Genomic DNA, 14,610 nt, shown 5'->3' with positions numbered 1-14,610 from the left:
GTTGGGAACTGACTTCTTGACCTTTGGACCTAAGTAGATGCTGGTGATTACTTCATTTTTGTAAAATTAAACTTCAAAATACATCTTCCTTCTTTTCTTTCCCCCAGTTTTTCAAACTGTGATCAACACAAAATTTAACTATATATATATGTGTATATATATAGTCACATACATTATGATATATATATATATATATATATATATATATATATATCTCATAGGAAAAAAACCTTTATTGATTTTATTGCTCATCTCATCTATGCAAAGTTAATACTAGAATATGCTAATCTTAGTCTAATAAACAATGTTCAACCTAGTATATGATAGGTATAGAGTTGTTAAAATTTCACATGAATTTGTAAACAAGAAAGCAGAAAGTTACTAATAAATATTTTGGGTAATATAATTTTCTTATTGATGGAATGTAAGTGGCACAAACTTCACAAATTAGATTTATCATAGTTGAATCCTACTTCAGAAATAGGTTAACTGAAATTCAGATACATATAAATGTTTTAGCACAACGTTAATATTAAAATGGTATTCTATGATAAATAACTTTTAGGTTTGATTGATCTTGTATCTTAATATCCATGGAATAAAATGAGAATTTTTCCTTATAAGTAAACCCTTGGTTGTTCAGAAAACAGATTCTTCACTCATCTGATTATATAGTTAGTGGTGAAATGTTAAGACAGCACAACTTTGTGATTAAATGGAATAAATTTGATCACACAATGAAAAAAAAAAGAAATCAACACAAGAAAGAATGATGTATTTGAGAACATTTTTAATAAATAATGTGACAAAATTACTTTTCTGATTATTGGTTTTCAGTATGCAAAATTATGGCTAAAAATAAGAGGTTTCTTACATGAACATAATGAAAACATTAATCACATGGATTGTTCCCTTAGTACTGCACACCCTTTCTATGTAACTTTCAAATTATCTAAGTGAACACATTTAGTTTTTGGTGAACACCAGCTTTTTTTTTTTTTTTTTTTTTTTTTTTTTTTTTTTTTTTTTGTGGTTCAGTTTTGTTTGGCTTTGTTTTCCAGTGGGGTCAGGCCTGATACCTGTGTATGAATCAATGTACGTTTTTTTTTTTTTTTTTCCTCAAATAGCACCAATTATTAAGTCAATGAAATTCCTATAACAAAAAAAGGATCATAAAAATCTACAGTCAGAGAGCATCATTTGGCAATTCAAAGCAAGTAATGCCTCTCTTTAAGCTTATAAGAAAATCTTATAAGTTTTAACATTGGCCACAACAAACTTAAACCTTTTTTTCTTTCAGTCCAGAAAAAGCAAGAACCATTGGGTTCATGGCCCACAATAAAGTACGCACGTTACTTCACCATCTGTCATCATTCAAATATTCCAAATACAAACATAGAGCATGAACAAAACAGGTTAAAAACGCTTCTCAACATTTTTTTTTCAATAAGACAAAAAAGGTTAATAGTTACAATGGTTTACAAATAAAGTTTAGTGATTGTGCTTTTAAAACCAAAAAAAAAAAAAAAAGATTAAAAACAGTGCATTACAAAAACAAAAATCAAACTTCCTTAAGTGGCACTTCTGAAAGTTGAACTGACACTACCAGAAGAAATTTAGGCCAGTTAAGATAGGGATGTCCTTATTCAATTGGTCATTAAAAACATCCATTTGTTTGTAATATGCATTTATAATTGCATTTGATTGAAAAATAGAACAAGGTTTTTTGCTAGGCTTACTTATGACAATGACTAGACAACCAGAAGATCCAACTGGCTTACCCCTACTTATCCAAAAGTATATTTCCAAGAAGAGTATACTTCAATGGTTGAAATGAAGACAAAATAAAGTACCACCAGGGGTTGCAAAGAGCATATATTTACAATGTTTCTACCCCATTCAAATTGATTTGTGGTTGTTCTGCCTTTGTTATGTTTTATTTTCTCCCAGCATAGGGTGGTATGAAAGACTGATTTTAAAATCATGTTAAAATGAAGTATGTTTTAATTTGCATTAGCAGTTGGTAATAGAAAGATTATATCTTGAGAGCCCTTGGCATGAGGTTGATTAATCAATTTCAAATCTTTGATCAATACTTTGCTATAAATTGGCTTGGTATGTAAGCAGTGCAATGCCATATCTCAGGGGCAAAATGCAAAAGAAGTGTGTTGTTCTCTCTTGCTGGCTGATGACTGAAGCAAGAAGTCAAATACTTCCCTTGCTGGAAGTAAGGTGTGATGGTTTGTTCCAACAGTGAGGGGAATAAGGGAGTTCTTCAAGGGATAAGGATCAAACAACAACAATAAAACTCCAATAAAATTTTTAAAAATGGTATTCTAATAAGAGGAATAAAAATGACAATTTTTACACTCTGATTGCACTGAACATTTTATCTGGCGTCATGTGTCATCAGACATGAGGCGTCTTGAGTGATAATTTTCACATTGGATCTCATAAGCCTCTCTGGTTGTCTTCAGCTTTCAGTTTCCTGTAAGAGAAAAGTGTTTGTTAAATTTGAAAATAAACCTTAGAGTAGAGTTTTATAGTTATGTTGATTTACATATTTTCAACCGTATAGTTTGTGTTTCTTCATTCATTCCCCGGCATAGGTTAGGAGGTGCTCATGACAACTCATTTATTTGTCTTTAGTTGGTTTTGATAGAAAATCCAGGGTGCTGGGTGGCTCAGCTGGTTAAGGGTCTGCCTTCAGCTCAGGTCATGATCTCAGGGCCCTGGGGTCAAGCCCTGCATCAGGCTCCCTGCTCAGCTGGGAGTCTGCTTCTGCTTCTCCCTCTAACTCTGCCCCTGCACTCTCTCTCTCTCTCACACACACACATAAATAAATAAATTTTAAAAGAAAGAAAGAAAATCCAACAGTTCTCTACAAATACCAAATTGTTCTGTGTGTTGTCTCGGTATTGAGGCATGTGGCACAGAGGATCGAGGAGCAGTAGAAGGCAGGTTTCTCTACTCCCCCCAGCCCCAACTCAACATTATAATTCAAATTTTCCTGGGTTTAAGTATTAGAGTTATGTATGATGACTTTTTGTTCCTCAGAAAGGTTCTCTTACTTTAAAAAACAACAAATAAAATAACTTATAAGACAACCTCTCATAACAACTGCAGGAAGAAAAATCTTATCCCAAGCCTCAAAATCAAAATGCTTTGGACATTAAAGAAAAATCAATTAGACATCATTTCTCAAAAATTTTCATCTTCTAGTTTTCAAAGTTTAGTGTAACATTCATTTAACAATTTACTTGGGATGAAATATATTTTTAAGAAGAGAAATTTGCCCTCAACTTGTTTTTCCTTTATTAAATGGAGAAAACATGGTCTTAAAAATAGGAGGTGATTTTGTGATATGATATGATTTACTGCCAATTCTATCTTTTGTCACTATAAATTCCAAAAAAGGAGTATGTATTTGACTCAAGAAGTATCCTCCTCCACCCAGGAAGGTGAGTGCCAAGGATCAGGTTCCCATTATCAGAAGAATGAAGGTGGAAGATAGCTGGCCAAATAAGTCAGATTAACCCCAGTGATACCAGGGTGGCAGTTAACATAGGCTAAGCACCCTCATTCAAATCCTTATCCTTACTGGTTTTTATAACCTACCTTAATATAATACTGTGCAATATATTATCTAGATGAATAGTTATTTCCCAATGACATGTCTGCCATGTAAATTTCTTAACTGAATATCTACAAATAATTATGACCTCCAGATCTAAAAAGAAATTGTTATCACCATTTAAAACTTTGGAAACATTTCAAGAAAATCATAAAATTAACAGGATTTTAGTCTCTGCGATCACTAATATTAGGGTTTGTAGTAAAACAGTCTAACATTTCTGTAGACTGATAAATATTCCTGATTTTGAGACTGATATAACAACTAGTATAATGTTGAGAAACTTGGGAAAAAAATTAGATACCTCTAATTCTTCATTATTATCTTCTCCTCTTTCATATCCTCCAAGAACTTGCATTTCTGCGATATTTCTTCGACCTACATTTGCTTGTTCTCTTTGTCTGCTTCCTGATCCTCTTGATGACATTGAGCTTGAAGAACTAGGATCTCTGGGATTATTTGATGTCGGAAAAGTAGGTCTACAGTAAGGTAGGATATCCTCTGTGTAATGAAATGCAATACGTGCACATGAACACTACTGTACATTTTCATTGCATAAAGTAACATCATTTGTGACTGTAATTCTGAATGGGGAAGCATCAATGTTTTTGAGGAATAAAGGAGGACATTTTATAACAATAATTAAAAAGGCAGCACCATCCTAAAAAACAATATAACAAGTCTTGTTGTCTTTCCTGGTAGTGAGGTGGCATTCAAGTTGCCTTCAGTCACAAGTTCTTGTCTGACCTCAAACTCACTGGGGACCAACATCATTAAAGGAGGTAAACCAAAGCTGGAGTCAGACTTAGCTTCCAGTTCTATCCTTCACTATAGGATCTCCAATTATTTTAGGTTTTAGTTCCTTCTTTTCTAAAAAAGTGTTAAAATATCTATACCCAGAGGAGCTTCTAGTGTTGATGTAAAAACAGGAGACTGGAAATCCTCGTGCAAAATATGAAGGATTATTTCAAGGCATTGATAGAAACAAAGCCCAGTTTTCTCAAATTACTAAAACAGAACCAAGCCCATGTTCACTTTCCAGACACCAAGATGTCAACCTCCATTTCAACATCATATTTACATTGTGGAGCTCTGAATCTTAGAAGCCTGCCATCCCTGTTACTGCAAAACGCAAATCACTCGAATTAAACGGCATCTCTTGAATTTCTATCTCTATACTGCTTTAAATTAGGTGCTGCTTGTACTGATGCATTCTCCAGCTGCTAACTTCTCTCCAATGCCTGTCCACTATCTCTTTGGACACCAAACATGTGAAAAACCAACTTTTCTATGTGCCCCCAAATGTTTCCTCTAATGTCCCCACTACCTGAATGAAATCTGATCCCCGCCCTGAGGTTTCCATGTTCTCTCCTACAGAATGAAGAAGGCTTCCTTCTGGCCCAACCAGCACCAGTTCTAAGTCAATACTCCCTGACCTTTGCACAAAATATTTTCTTTCTGGGATGGCCAAACCAATCTACCCATGTCACTTGTTTAGTCTTCCTTAATGGTACCTTTCTCCTTCCATTCTACTCATCACGATTTCTACACCTAATCCAGAATCGGACTTGTTGGGGTCTCACAGTCCATGAAGAGCACTGTTCCAGTATCCTCGCTTCACAGCATTTGGACTCCCGTGACCTTCATATCCTGTTCATGTTCCATCATTGACTTTTTCCTCTCCATTGACTTTAATTTTTGTCAAACTATAATATAAAATCTCTCTCTTGCTCAAAATTTTCCCCTTAAGCCTGTGCTCCACATGAGTCAATACCATCTTCCTGTCCTTATAGCTCAGCAAAGCTTCTTAAAGCAATTCGGACTCAGTAGTGGTAGACACAACTCCTGTTTACTATGAATCCCACTGAAATCTATCCATGACCTAATTACTACAGTGAAAGAGAAAATTCAATGTTGACTTTGATAATGCTAATCATGTTTCATTCCTTATGTCTCACGGCCCTTTATCTGGAAACCACCATCAGTTAGTTTAAACATCACTATTCCCAGATTCTAGTTCTCTTACCTTCCCAGCCAGTGTTCTGTGGGCTCTTCTTATGTAATGTTGATGCCCTGCAGGTTTCTACTTTTAGCCTAGTGTATATCTACATTCTTTTCCCCCACTCACTTTGGGTAATTTCATCCATTCTCATGGATTGTAACCTTTTTTAGAATATAACTGTCATGAGGGCAGTTACATTTCTGTGTTTTGTGTTTTGATATACTTTCAGCTTCACATATAATAGGTCATTGATAAATAGTTTTGAGTGAATGAATGAGTAGATTTAATTAATATTTTCTCATGATAAAGCCTTAATTTATATTTCCAACTCCTGATCTGAATTGAAAATTTCCTCTTCAGTTATCCCTCAAACTCGGTATGTCAAACATCAACTTCATCATGTCCATTCTTTTCTTCCCTCTCTGTATTCCCTAATTTAGTTAATGATAATACTAATCATTAAGACAACAAAGATAGAAAACTAAAATTATCTTAGAGTCTTCCCTGCCTTCCAACAACCTGCCAGTACTCTTTAAATGTACTTTTTCCACACATTCAAATACGCAAAGGTGAATCTGATTTTTAACACTAAAAAATGTCAAATTGTGAATTTTCCCACTCATTCATCTCTGCTTCTATGGTTTGGTTTGTATTCTCTACGTCTCTTGTCCAGGGATGGAAATACCTGCTAACAGATCCCTGTCTTGAGTCATTCCTCTCTAAACCATATTCACTCAGCTGCCTTCTTATGGGAACTACAGGCACTCTATGACTTAATCTTACATTTATCTCAAGAGCTTCCCCTTTGACCGTCTTTACCATCTAGTAACACTCCATTTCTTATAATTTTCTCAATGTACCTCAGAGTTTTTCAGGCTGAGTTTCTCTCACAAAACAATCTATCCACTTTCCTTAGACAACTTAAGTTTTGCCCACCTTGAACACTCAGCTTATGTGTCATTTTCACCAGGAAAGACCAGTAAGTCTTTCTTTGCCTTACATATCTCACAAGACTGGATTAACCATCCCTTCATTGGACTTCCAAGTATGGCATCATTAACATTTCACCAAATATGAATATATCTATGAATCTACAGATTACCTATTTTTGTCTCTAACTATAAGCTTCTTGAGGTCAAGGTTCATGTTTACATGTAAATCTCAGGACCAGTACAATGTTTTATAACACAGTGGATGTCTGATAGATGTAGAAAGAAATTGAAATGATTGAGGTAAATGTCAGCAAAAAGATCAGTCATTCAAGTCTAGAAGACCACTCTCTTTAATTAAAAATGATTATTCATTACCCATGTAAATCACAGTGCCTCTCTCATTTTAAATAATGTCAACTAAATTGTATTAAGGTGAAAATTACAGCAGTGCATAGAAATGATCATTTAATGACACATATATATAGGGTTATGGTTCAAATAAGAATTTGGGAAAGCAAGACCTATGAAATAAAAATCTGGTCAGTGTATCTCAATGCTGACCATAAAATAGTGTTTCTTGTTTCTAGATTAATGGTTCCAATTATATTGGAATTATATAACACACAGGATAATTTATTAAATCTCTAAAGATTGGTGAAATAATTTCATCTCTTTGTTCTAATTGTGCATACACCAAGATCTTCCCCTTGTACAATTTTCTCCTGAAGAAATCCACCTGCTTTGGGGGAAGTTTCCTTAGAGCAGCAAATTGGTCTATACTTTCAGGGCACATATAAACTTTATAATTTATGTCATGACATTATATTTATAAATCATTACTTAGAGTATAGTATGGATCAAAAGTTCAGAGCCAGATCATCTTTTGCTTAACTGATAAAAAGTCAGCTAAGTTTTTCAAACTTTGGATTGTGGTGATGACACCAAGAACTTTGCAGTAAGAGGCATCTGACTGAAATGTAGTTTTACTCATCACTTTACTGCTGAGTCCATGCCTGGATTAGGAGTTCAGGCTTCCTGTCACAGAACAATGAAACTGACTCCCATTTTGACAGAAAGTTGCTAATGATCAAGTGCCCAAAATAAACAGAATAAGAGCTTGCGGTCTAACCTTACCACGATAGATCTATTAAAATACACTAGTAGTTGATGTGCCCCCTACCGGTTTCTAAGATTCATTTCCCGCCCACTCTTTTCTGACTTTTTCCATCAATCTCCCCTTTTATTATATTTCTTTCTCCTAAATGGTTTCTTCTCTTTCACCTATAATAATCCTATCCTAAAGTGTTTCTACAAAGTCTGCCTTCCTGGCAAACTCGTCCCAACCTGTTCTCCTCCCAGTCTTCTGAAAAGAGCTCACCACCTCCCTTCCACAATTTCCATTTACTTTGGGAACCCCCTACAATCTGGCTTCTATTCTGATTACAATACTAAAAACAGTTCTTTTGAATACCACCCACAAATAATACATTGCAACATCCTCATGTATTCTCTCCCCCAACCCCCACTTCCTGTTGATATCCACCTTTCACTTGTGGCATTTTAGATTTCTTCTATCTTAAAATTTCCTCCACCATTCTTTCTAGGATACTATTCTCTCTGGCTTGGCGATCTTGATTATTTTATATCTCTTGGTGTATCCAATCTCAGTTTCCACTATAGAAAGTCATTCTTGTGCCTAACCTTTGAATATAATCATTGCTGATTATTGGTATGTTGGAGCTGGCTCACATGCTTAAAAAAAGTACCCAGTCTTCCCAACTCCACATTCACTGACTTCATATCAGCAGCTTGAAACCAGCCACCTTGTAAGTAACTACCCAATAGAAGTGAGTAAATGGCTACAAATTAGGGTTTTGCTTTGTTTTCCTCCCAGAGAATTGATTGCTCGACATTAACCAGTATATCACTGCAGATAATTTAGCCTTTGTAATTCATGCAATTTTTCCCTCTGTGTTGCCATTTTGAAATCCCACTCTCTACTCGTGACCTTTCTCCTGATCTTTAAACTTAATTCTCTAAAGTCTTATTGATTTTCTTCATATCTGTGCTCTTAGCAGCACCTTAATCCATTCAAAATTGAAATTCTTTTCCCTAAGACATTTCTGAGTTGTTGTTGTTTTTTTTTTTTTCCTACTTTGGTCAGTACAATTAGGTTCTACTAGCCAACAGGGCCATCTAAGTAACATTTGAGTAACTTTTGCTTTACTCCATAATTTCATTCTATTCTTCTACTTTGAATTAGTCAACATGGTTCCATCTCTGAAATGCCAATGTAGGTTCTTTCCTTTTTTTCCACACAACTATTTTAATTCAGTGTTTTCATAGTTTATACCTAGAAATGTTACAATGTTCTGATACCTTCACCTACAGAAGTGCTTCTCCCTCTGCCTGTGCCTCTACCTCTCTCTGTGTATGTCTCTCATGAATAAATAAATAAATAAAATATTAAAAAAATAATAAAAATTAAAATAAAACTCTGATTTTGTCATTTCTTGTTCAAAATTCTTTGCTGGCTCACCACTGCCTATATCATAAATCCCGCACCCTAGATCACATTCCCGACCTTCCCAATCTGGCCTGGCTGCCTTTCTAGTTTTACCTGTCATATATTGTGTCTGGCTCAACTAGAAATCAATGTTCACCAAACATTTGTTTTTCCACTCCCATTTTTTTTTCTCCACCTATTTCCTTTACCTGCTATCCTCTTCTCTCCATTTAACTTGTTGAAATCATGCTTTCCTTTAAAACCCAACTCAGCTGGCACTTCTCCAAGGAAGTCTTATATGATGCTACATATTTAATTTAATTATATTAAAATTATTTGAGTACATGCTTATCTCCTCCATTAGAGAGTACATTTCTAAATCTTGTATTTTTCACTAGGCCTAAGAGAACCTAACAGTACAACTTGCAAACATGTGTTAAATCGGTATTTACTTGTTGTTTGAAGAAATCAGTACCTTGGATGAGGTGAGTCTTTGCTGGTGGAAGGTCTCGTTTTGCTGCCTTGTTTACTCGTCCTTTTCCATCATTTTGCTGTTCCTGTGCTTCTCTGGTATCACCTGGATTGGTTCTCATATCAGCAACCTGTCTTCCATCCAGTACTTCTCTCCCCTTGTAACTGCCTACTTTTCTATCTGATGATCGGTCTGTTCTTGCTTCTATAGAAGGGAGTTTTGGCACCATAACAGGTCGCACCTCCAGCTGTGCCTTGGATTGGACAGTGGGTGATTTTATAGCAGGTGGTGGCACCGGAGGAGGTGGTAGATCTAGAAAGAAATATTTAAAATACCGTAAAAGTCTGCCACTTATAAAATTGTTAAATATTAGTATTATTGGAGTCACATTCAGTTGTGAGATAATATAACTTAAATGAACTAGAATAATTGATGGTAACCAAGGAAAAAGAAGATCAACAATTTCAATGTATGTTCGCTGTTGTAAGGCAGAAAAATACTGAATCACAGAGCTGGAACTTAAAGATGATCTACTCTTGGGATAAGCTAATATGGGAATATATGCTATAACATTCCCTCCCCCAACTATGATATACCTTCTTAACTCATTTTAGCACAATGTTGCTGGTCCCAGATATAAACCCTTATTCTTTGGGCAACCACTTCAGATTGAGTGAGGTTGGGACTTGAGTTGAAACCTATTTGCCAACTCTAATCTAGCCTAAATCCTTTCTCATTCTGTAAAAAAGAAAACTCAAACACATGACCTTAAGTTATTTTTCAGTCTCAAACCTATATATGATCAGAACCAGGGCCAATGCCCTTAGATTCTTAATTTCTGATTCCTGTGTTTATAACCTACCATTTAATGATGAGATCTCTGTACCCTGTATCTGCACCCAGAGCTATTATTTTTTTTAAAGATAGATTTATTTATTCATTCATTCATTCATTCATGAGAGACACAGAAAGAGACAGAGATACAGGCAGAGGGAGAAGCAGGCCCCTCGCAAGAAGCCCAATATGGGACTTGATTACTGGACCATAGGATCATACCCTGAGTTGAAGGCAGACACTTAGCTGCTAAGCCACTGAAACAACTCCACCCAGAGGTTTTAAACCAGATAACCTCTGGTATAAATCTAAGTTAATGTTATATATTATAACTGGACATTATATATAATTCAACTTTTTATACTTAAGGATAAAAGTAGATAAAAAATTGGTCTCTAGAAAATAAATTTTCTTTAAGAGGTGCTACCTTTGACTCTTACATACATATTCCAGGGAGTAGAAATAGCCTAATAATAGTTGGTAACTTAGCAGAAGAATATGAAGATATTTTAGTTTTAGTTTGTTTTGCCTTTTGTATGGAGGACAAATTAAAAGGAAAGGCTTGAATCCATGAGGGCAAGAGGTTATTGTTATACCTCAGATAAGTAATGATAGGGGATGGAACTATATTGGTGGCTGTTCAGATGAGATGTATTTGAGAGACCTTAAGGAAGAAAAATCAGTATTATTTAATGATCAATGGAATATAGTAGGGGAAGGAAAGGAAAGATGCTAGGATGACTTCTAGGATTTCTGCTATACTTTACTAGATGGGTGAGAGAAACTTCACTGAAGGTAAGGAAGGAGGGGATGGCCTGCAGAGGAAGAGTATGGGTTCAGTTTTATAAAAGTGAATAGGAGGAGCCTTTGAAGTATCTAGATAAAGATGTCCAATAGGTTTTGTACATAAAATCTGAGTTTCAAGAGCAGTCAAGCCCAGATATATAGAGATTTGGGAATTATCAGTATGGTTTTTTCAGTCATGACTTCAGAAATGGTAATGTTTTCATATTTGGAGAGGAATACCTATGTGATAGAATAAATCAACTAAAAAGTGTTTATAAAACATGTATTAAATGCTTAGTATTAAAAAATTAATACTAGCATTTTCAACAAAAAAGCATACATTGACATGCTAAAAATAAATCAAAAGTACATAAGAACTTGAAAGTTCTCATACCTTTCTATCTCCATTTCAAATCCTCAATATTGATAATGTGGAGATAATCAGTTTGAATATTTTTCTATAGATCACTCCAGAAATTATTTATACACACAAATTAGGCCTGCTAAGTTGCATAATTCCAGGAAGCATCATTCACATCAGGGACTATATAAAATGGCCACCCCTAGGGTTGTATAGTGCTGTCTGCCCACCCCTATGTGGGTGTCTGATAAAAAGTACCACACACAAAATATGCAGTCTGCCTTTCTTATTGACATAGGTGGAATTGCATTTTTTTTTACCTAACTGTGCAGTTGCTTACATTTCCCTATATGTATGTACATATAGCTCTGTCTCTTTTTTAAAAAAAAGTTTGTATAATGCTCTATTTTATGAATATATTATTATTTATTTAGCCAATCCTTATAGAAGAATATTTAGGTTGTTTCCATATAATTTACTATTACTGACAATGTTCCACTGACTATCATTAACATGTACCAGCACGAGAAATTCTTGAATATTAAAATCATGTCTCAGGAATTTTTTTTTTTAAGGATTTTATTTATATATTTGAGAGAGCAAAAAAGAGAGAGCACAGGGGAGGGACAGAGGGAGAGAGAATCTAAAGCAGACTCTGTGCTCAGTGTGGAGCCTGATGGGGGGCTTGATCCCACCACCTCGGGATCATGGTCTGAGCTGAAACCAAAGGTCAGACACTGAACCAAATGAGCCGCCCAAGGGTCCCATGTCTTAGAAATTCTTAACATAAGAGCCAATAAGGATTCTAGGAAATATCAGTTTTAATCTAGTGTTTCTCATTCTTACATACTTTTTAAAAAGAATTAATCATTCTTGTCCCATAAGTAGATGTTAGTCTTTTTTAAACTAATTTCCTTTTGACATTATATGCTAAAACTAAGACATCAAAATTGATCATACTGGTCTTTGGAAAAAGAGGGCTTGATGTACCATCTTCCTACCAGCTATTTTATTAGGACTCCATTATTACAAGTAATCCAACTTCTACTTGCATTTTTTTTTTTTTTGCTGTTGTTAGTTCTAATGGCTCATCATGCTCTAGTTTCATGTAAATAGCCTCTAAACATTACCTAAATTGGTGGCCAAAGTACAGACAATGACATTAATTTTCTACTGATTCTACAAAATCAAAATTTTTTTTGCCTTACACCATATACTACCATTGTCACTGTGTCTGGTTTTCCTCTTTACTACTACCTTAATGGACTTTGAAAAAACAAAAACAAAAACAAAACAGGGAGGCCTGGGTGGCTCAGTGGTTGAGTGCCTCCCTTTGGCCCAGACCATGATCCTGAGGTCCCAGGATCGAGTCCAACATCGGGCTTCCTGCATGGAGCCTGCTTCTCTCTCTGCCTGTGTTTCTGCCTCTCTCTCTCTCTGTGTGTCTCTCATGAATAAATAAATAAAATGTTTTAAAAAAACAATACTTAAAAAAAGGTATTATCATGAGAGTCCTCCCTTATCTGCTACTTATTTAACTGTAAAGAGTCAAAAACCAGACTGTACTGAGTGGCTTAAAGCCAAGTGACCCAAGGCAGAGCAGTTCTAAGTTCAGACTAAGCCTGGGACTGGCAAAAAAGGAGAAAAATCAAATTCAGATCATACCTGGCAGCAAATTGGAGTGAGTGCCTGCAGGCTCTTTTCTGCACTATCTCCTTGCTACAGATTTAAACTCCAAATTGCAAACACAGATTATCAAGCAGGCAGAAAGTAACTGCACTATCACCAAATCATAAAATGTCTGGGTTCATCAGGTACTGAAGCTGATGATTACCACTATTATAAGAGCATACAAAATCTTAGGAATCCAACTCTTGAGACAAAATCTATTACCAGGTGCTCTATAACACAGGTAGGAGAAGAGAACCCAATGGTAATTAGAAGAGTTCTAACCTCCTGGATATAATTGCTTCTGTAACTAATTGATGATGAGAGGCAAATACTTGTAGGTTTTATTTCTCATACAGATGGGTTAACAAATAATTTTTTTAGGTATTATAAGATAAGTGCTGAGTCAAAGTAGAGATCATTATAGTATGAACAATTCTGTATTTCACAGAGTGATAAGCAGTACTTTTCACTCAGTATATATCAATAATAGCTCAAACTGGATTTAACGAATAGAATCATGGATTCATATATGTATAGACACCTTATGTCATCTTATAAACATCATTCTTTATACAATATATCCCAAATTCCAGTATAATGTATATCAAGTAAAATGTAAGAGCATGTGTATGCAGATATTTCTGCCAGCATTAACTCAGTATGGAGATCCAGTACTCTATTTACTTACTTAGCTGCTTAAAGTCCCAAGACCTTGTAATTAATGATAAATCAAGTCAAAATAACATCATTCCAAAGAGGGTGGTGAATTTATAATTTATGAAAAGTAGGGCTGGAGAAATAATGTAGATTTGGTTTTTAAATCAAGTATGTAAATGCATCGAAAGGGTTGAAAGGAGGGGGTGGGAAGAATCTATTAGAAGGTCCTAGAAATGCACTTATGCTTGGCTTTAACTCACTAAGACTCCGACTAATAAATATTCATATGTTTTAATCCTACCCTTCATCTGGGTTAGACTTGTAAGCAGCAAATATGAGATAAATAAACAGATTCAGCCTGTCAATTGTGACTACAGCACACAGTGCTCCGCTGAGCCTGGAGGACTCCCTATGTCTCACTGAGGCCGAGGATTTACCGACAGAACAAGGTATGGTCACAGTGCTCTATGAGCTGAACTTTGTCTCTCAAAGTTCATATGCTAAAGTCCCAACTCCCCTGCATCTCAGAATGAGATGGGATTTCGAGACAGGGTCTTTAAAGAGGTAATTACAGTAAATTGAGTCCTACAGTAAATTGGGCCTTAATACAATCTACCTGGTTTCCTTATATGAAGGGGATATTAGGAGACATACATAGATTGGAGAAAGACCAAGTAAATGACCCAGGAGACTATGTACCTCTACAAGCCAAGGAGAGAGGCCTTAGAAGAAATCAACTCTGTCAACACCTTGAT

The 14,610-nt window shown here is 35.3% G+C and overlaps 1 protein-coding gene across 7 annotated transcripts in view; it reads right to left on the bottom strand.

The window, feature by feature from the left end:
* Positions 1 to 770: 770 nt before the first annotated feature.
* ROBO1 (roundabout guidance receptor 1) overlaps positions 771 to 14,610 on the bottom strand; it is a 1,120,933-nt gene continuing 1,107,093 nt past the window's right edge. For all 7 annotated transcript variants that reach the window (XM_077878763.1, XM_077878768.1, XM_077878765.1 and 4 more), the window contains 3 exons: positions 9,550 to 9,858; positions 3,939 to 4,135; positions 771 to 2,488 (listed from right to left, as the gene is read on the bottom strand). In XM_077878763.1, coding sequence (XP_077734889.1) covers positions 2,474 to 2,488; positions 3,939 to 4,135; positions 9,550 to 9,858 — 521 coding nt within the window. In that variant the 3' untranslated portion in view covers positions 771 to 2,473. The remainder of the gene's footprint in view (positions 2,489 to 3,938; positions 4,136 to 9,549; positions 9,859 to 14,610) is intronic.

This window comes from Canis aureus, chromosome 30 (genome assembly GCF_053574225.1).
Source record: "Canis aureus isolate CA01 chromosome 30, VMU_Caureus_v.1.0, whole genome shotgun sequence".
NCBI lineage: Eukaryota > Metazoa > Chordata > Mammalia > Carnivora > Canidae > Canis > Canis aureus.
This window is presented reverse-complemented; position numbering and strand designations above follow the sequence as displayed.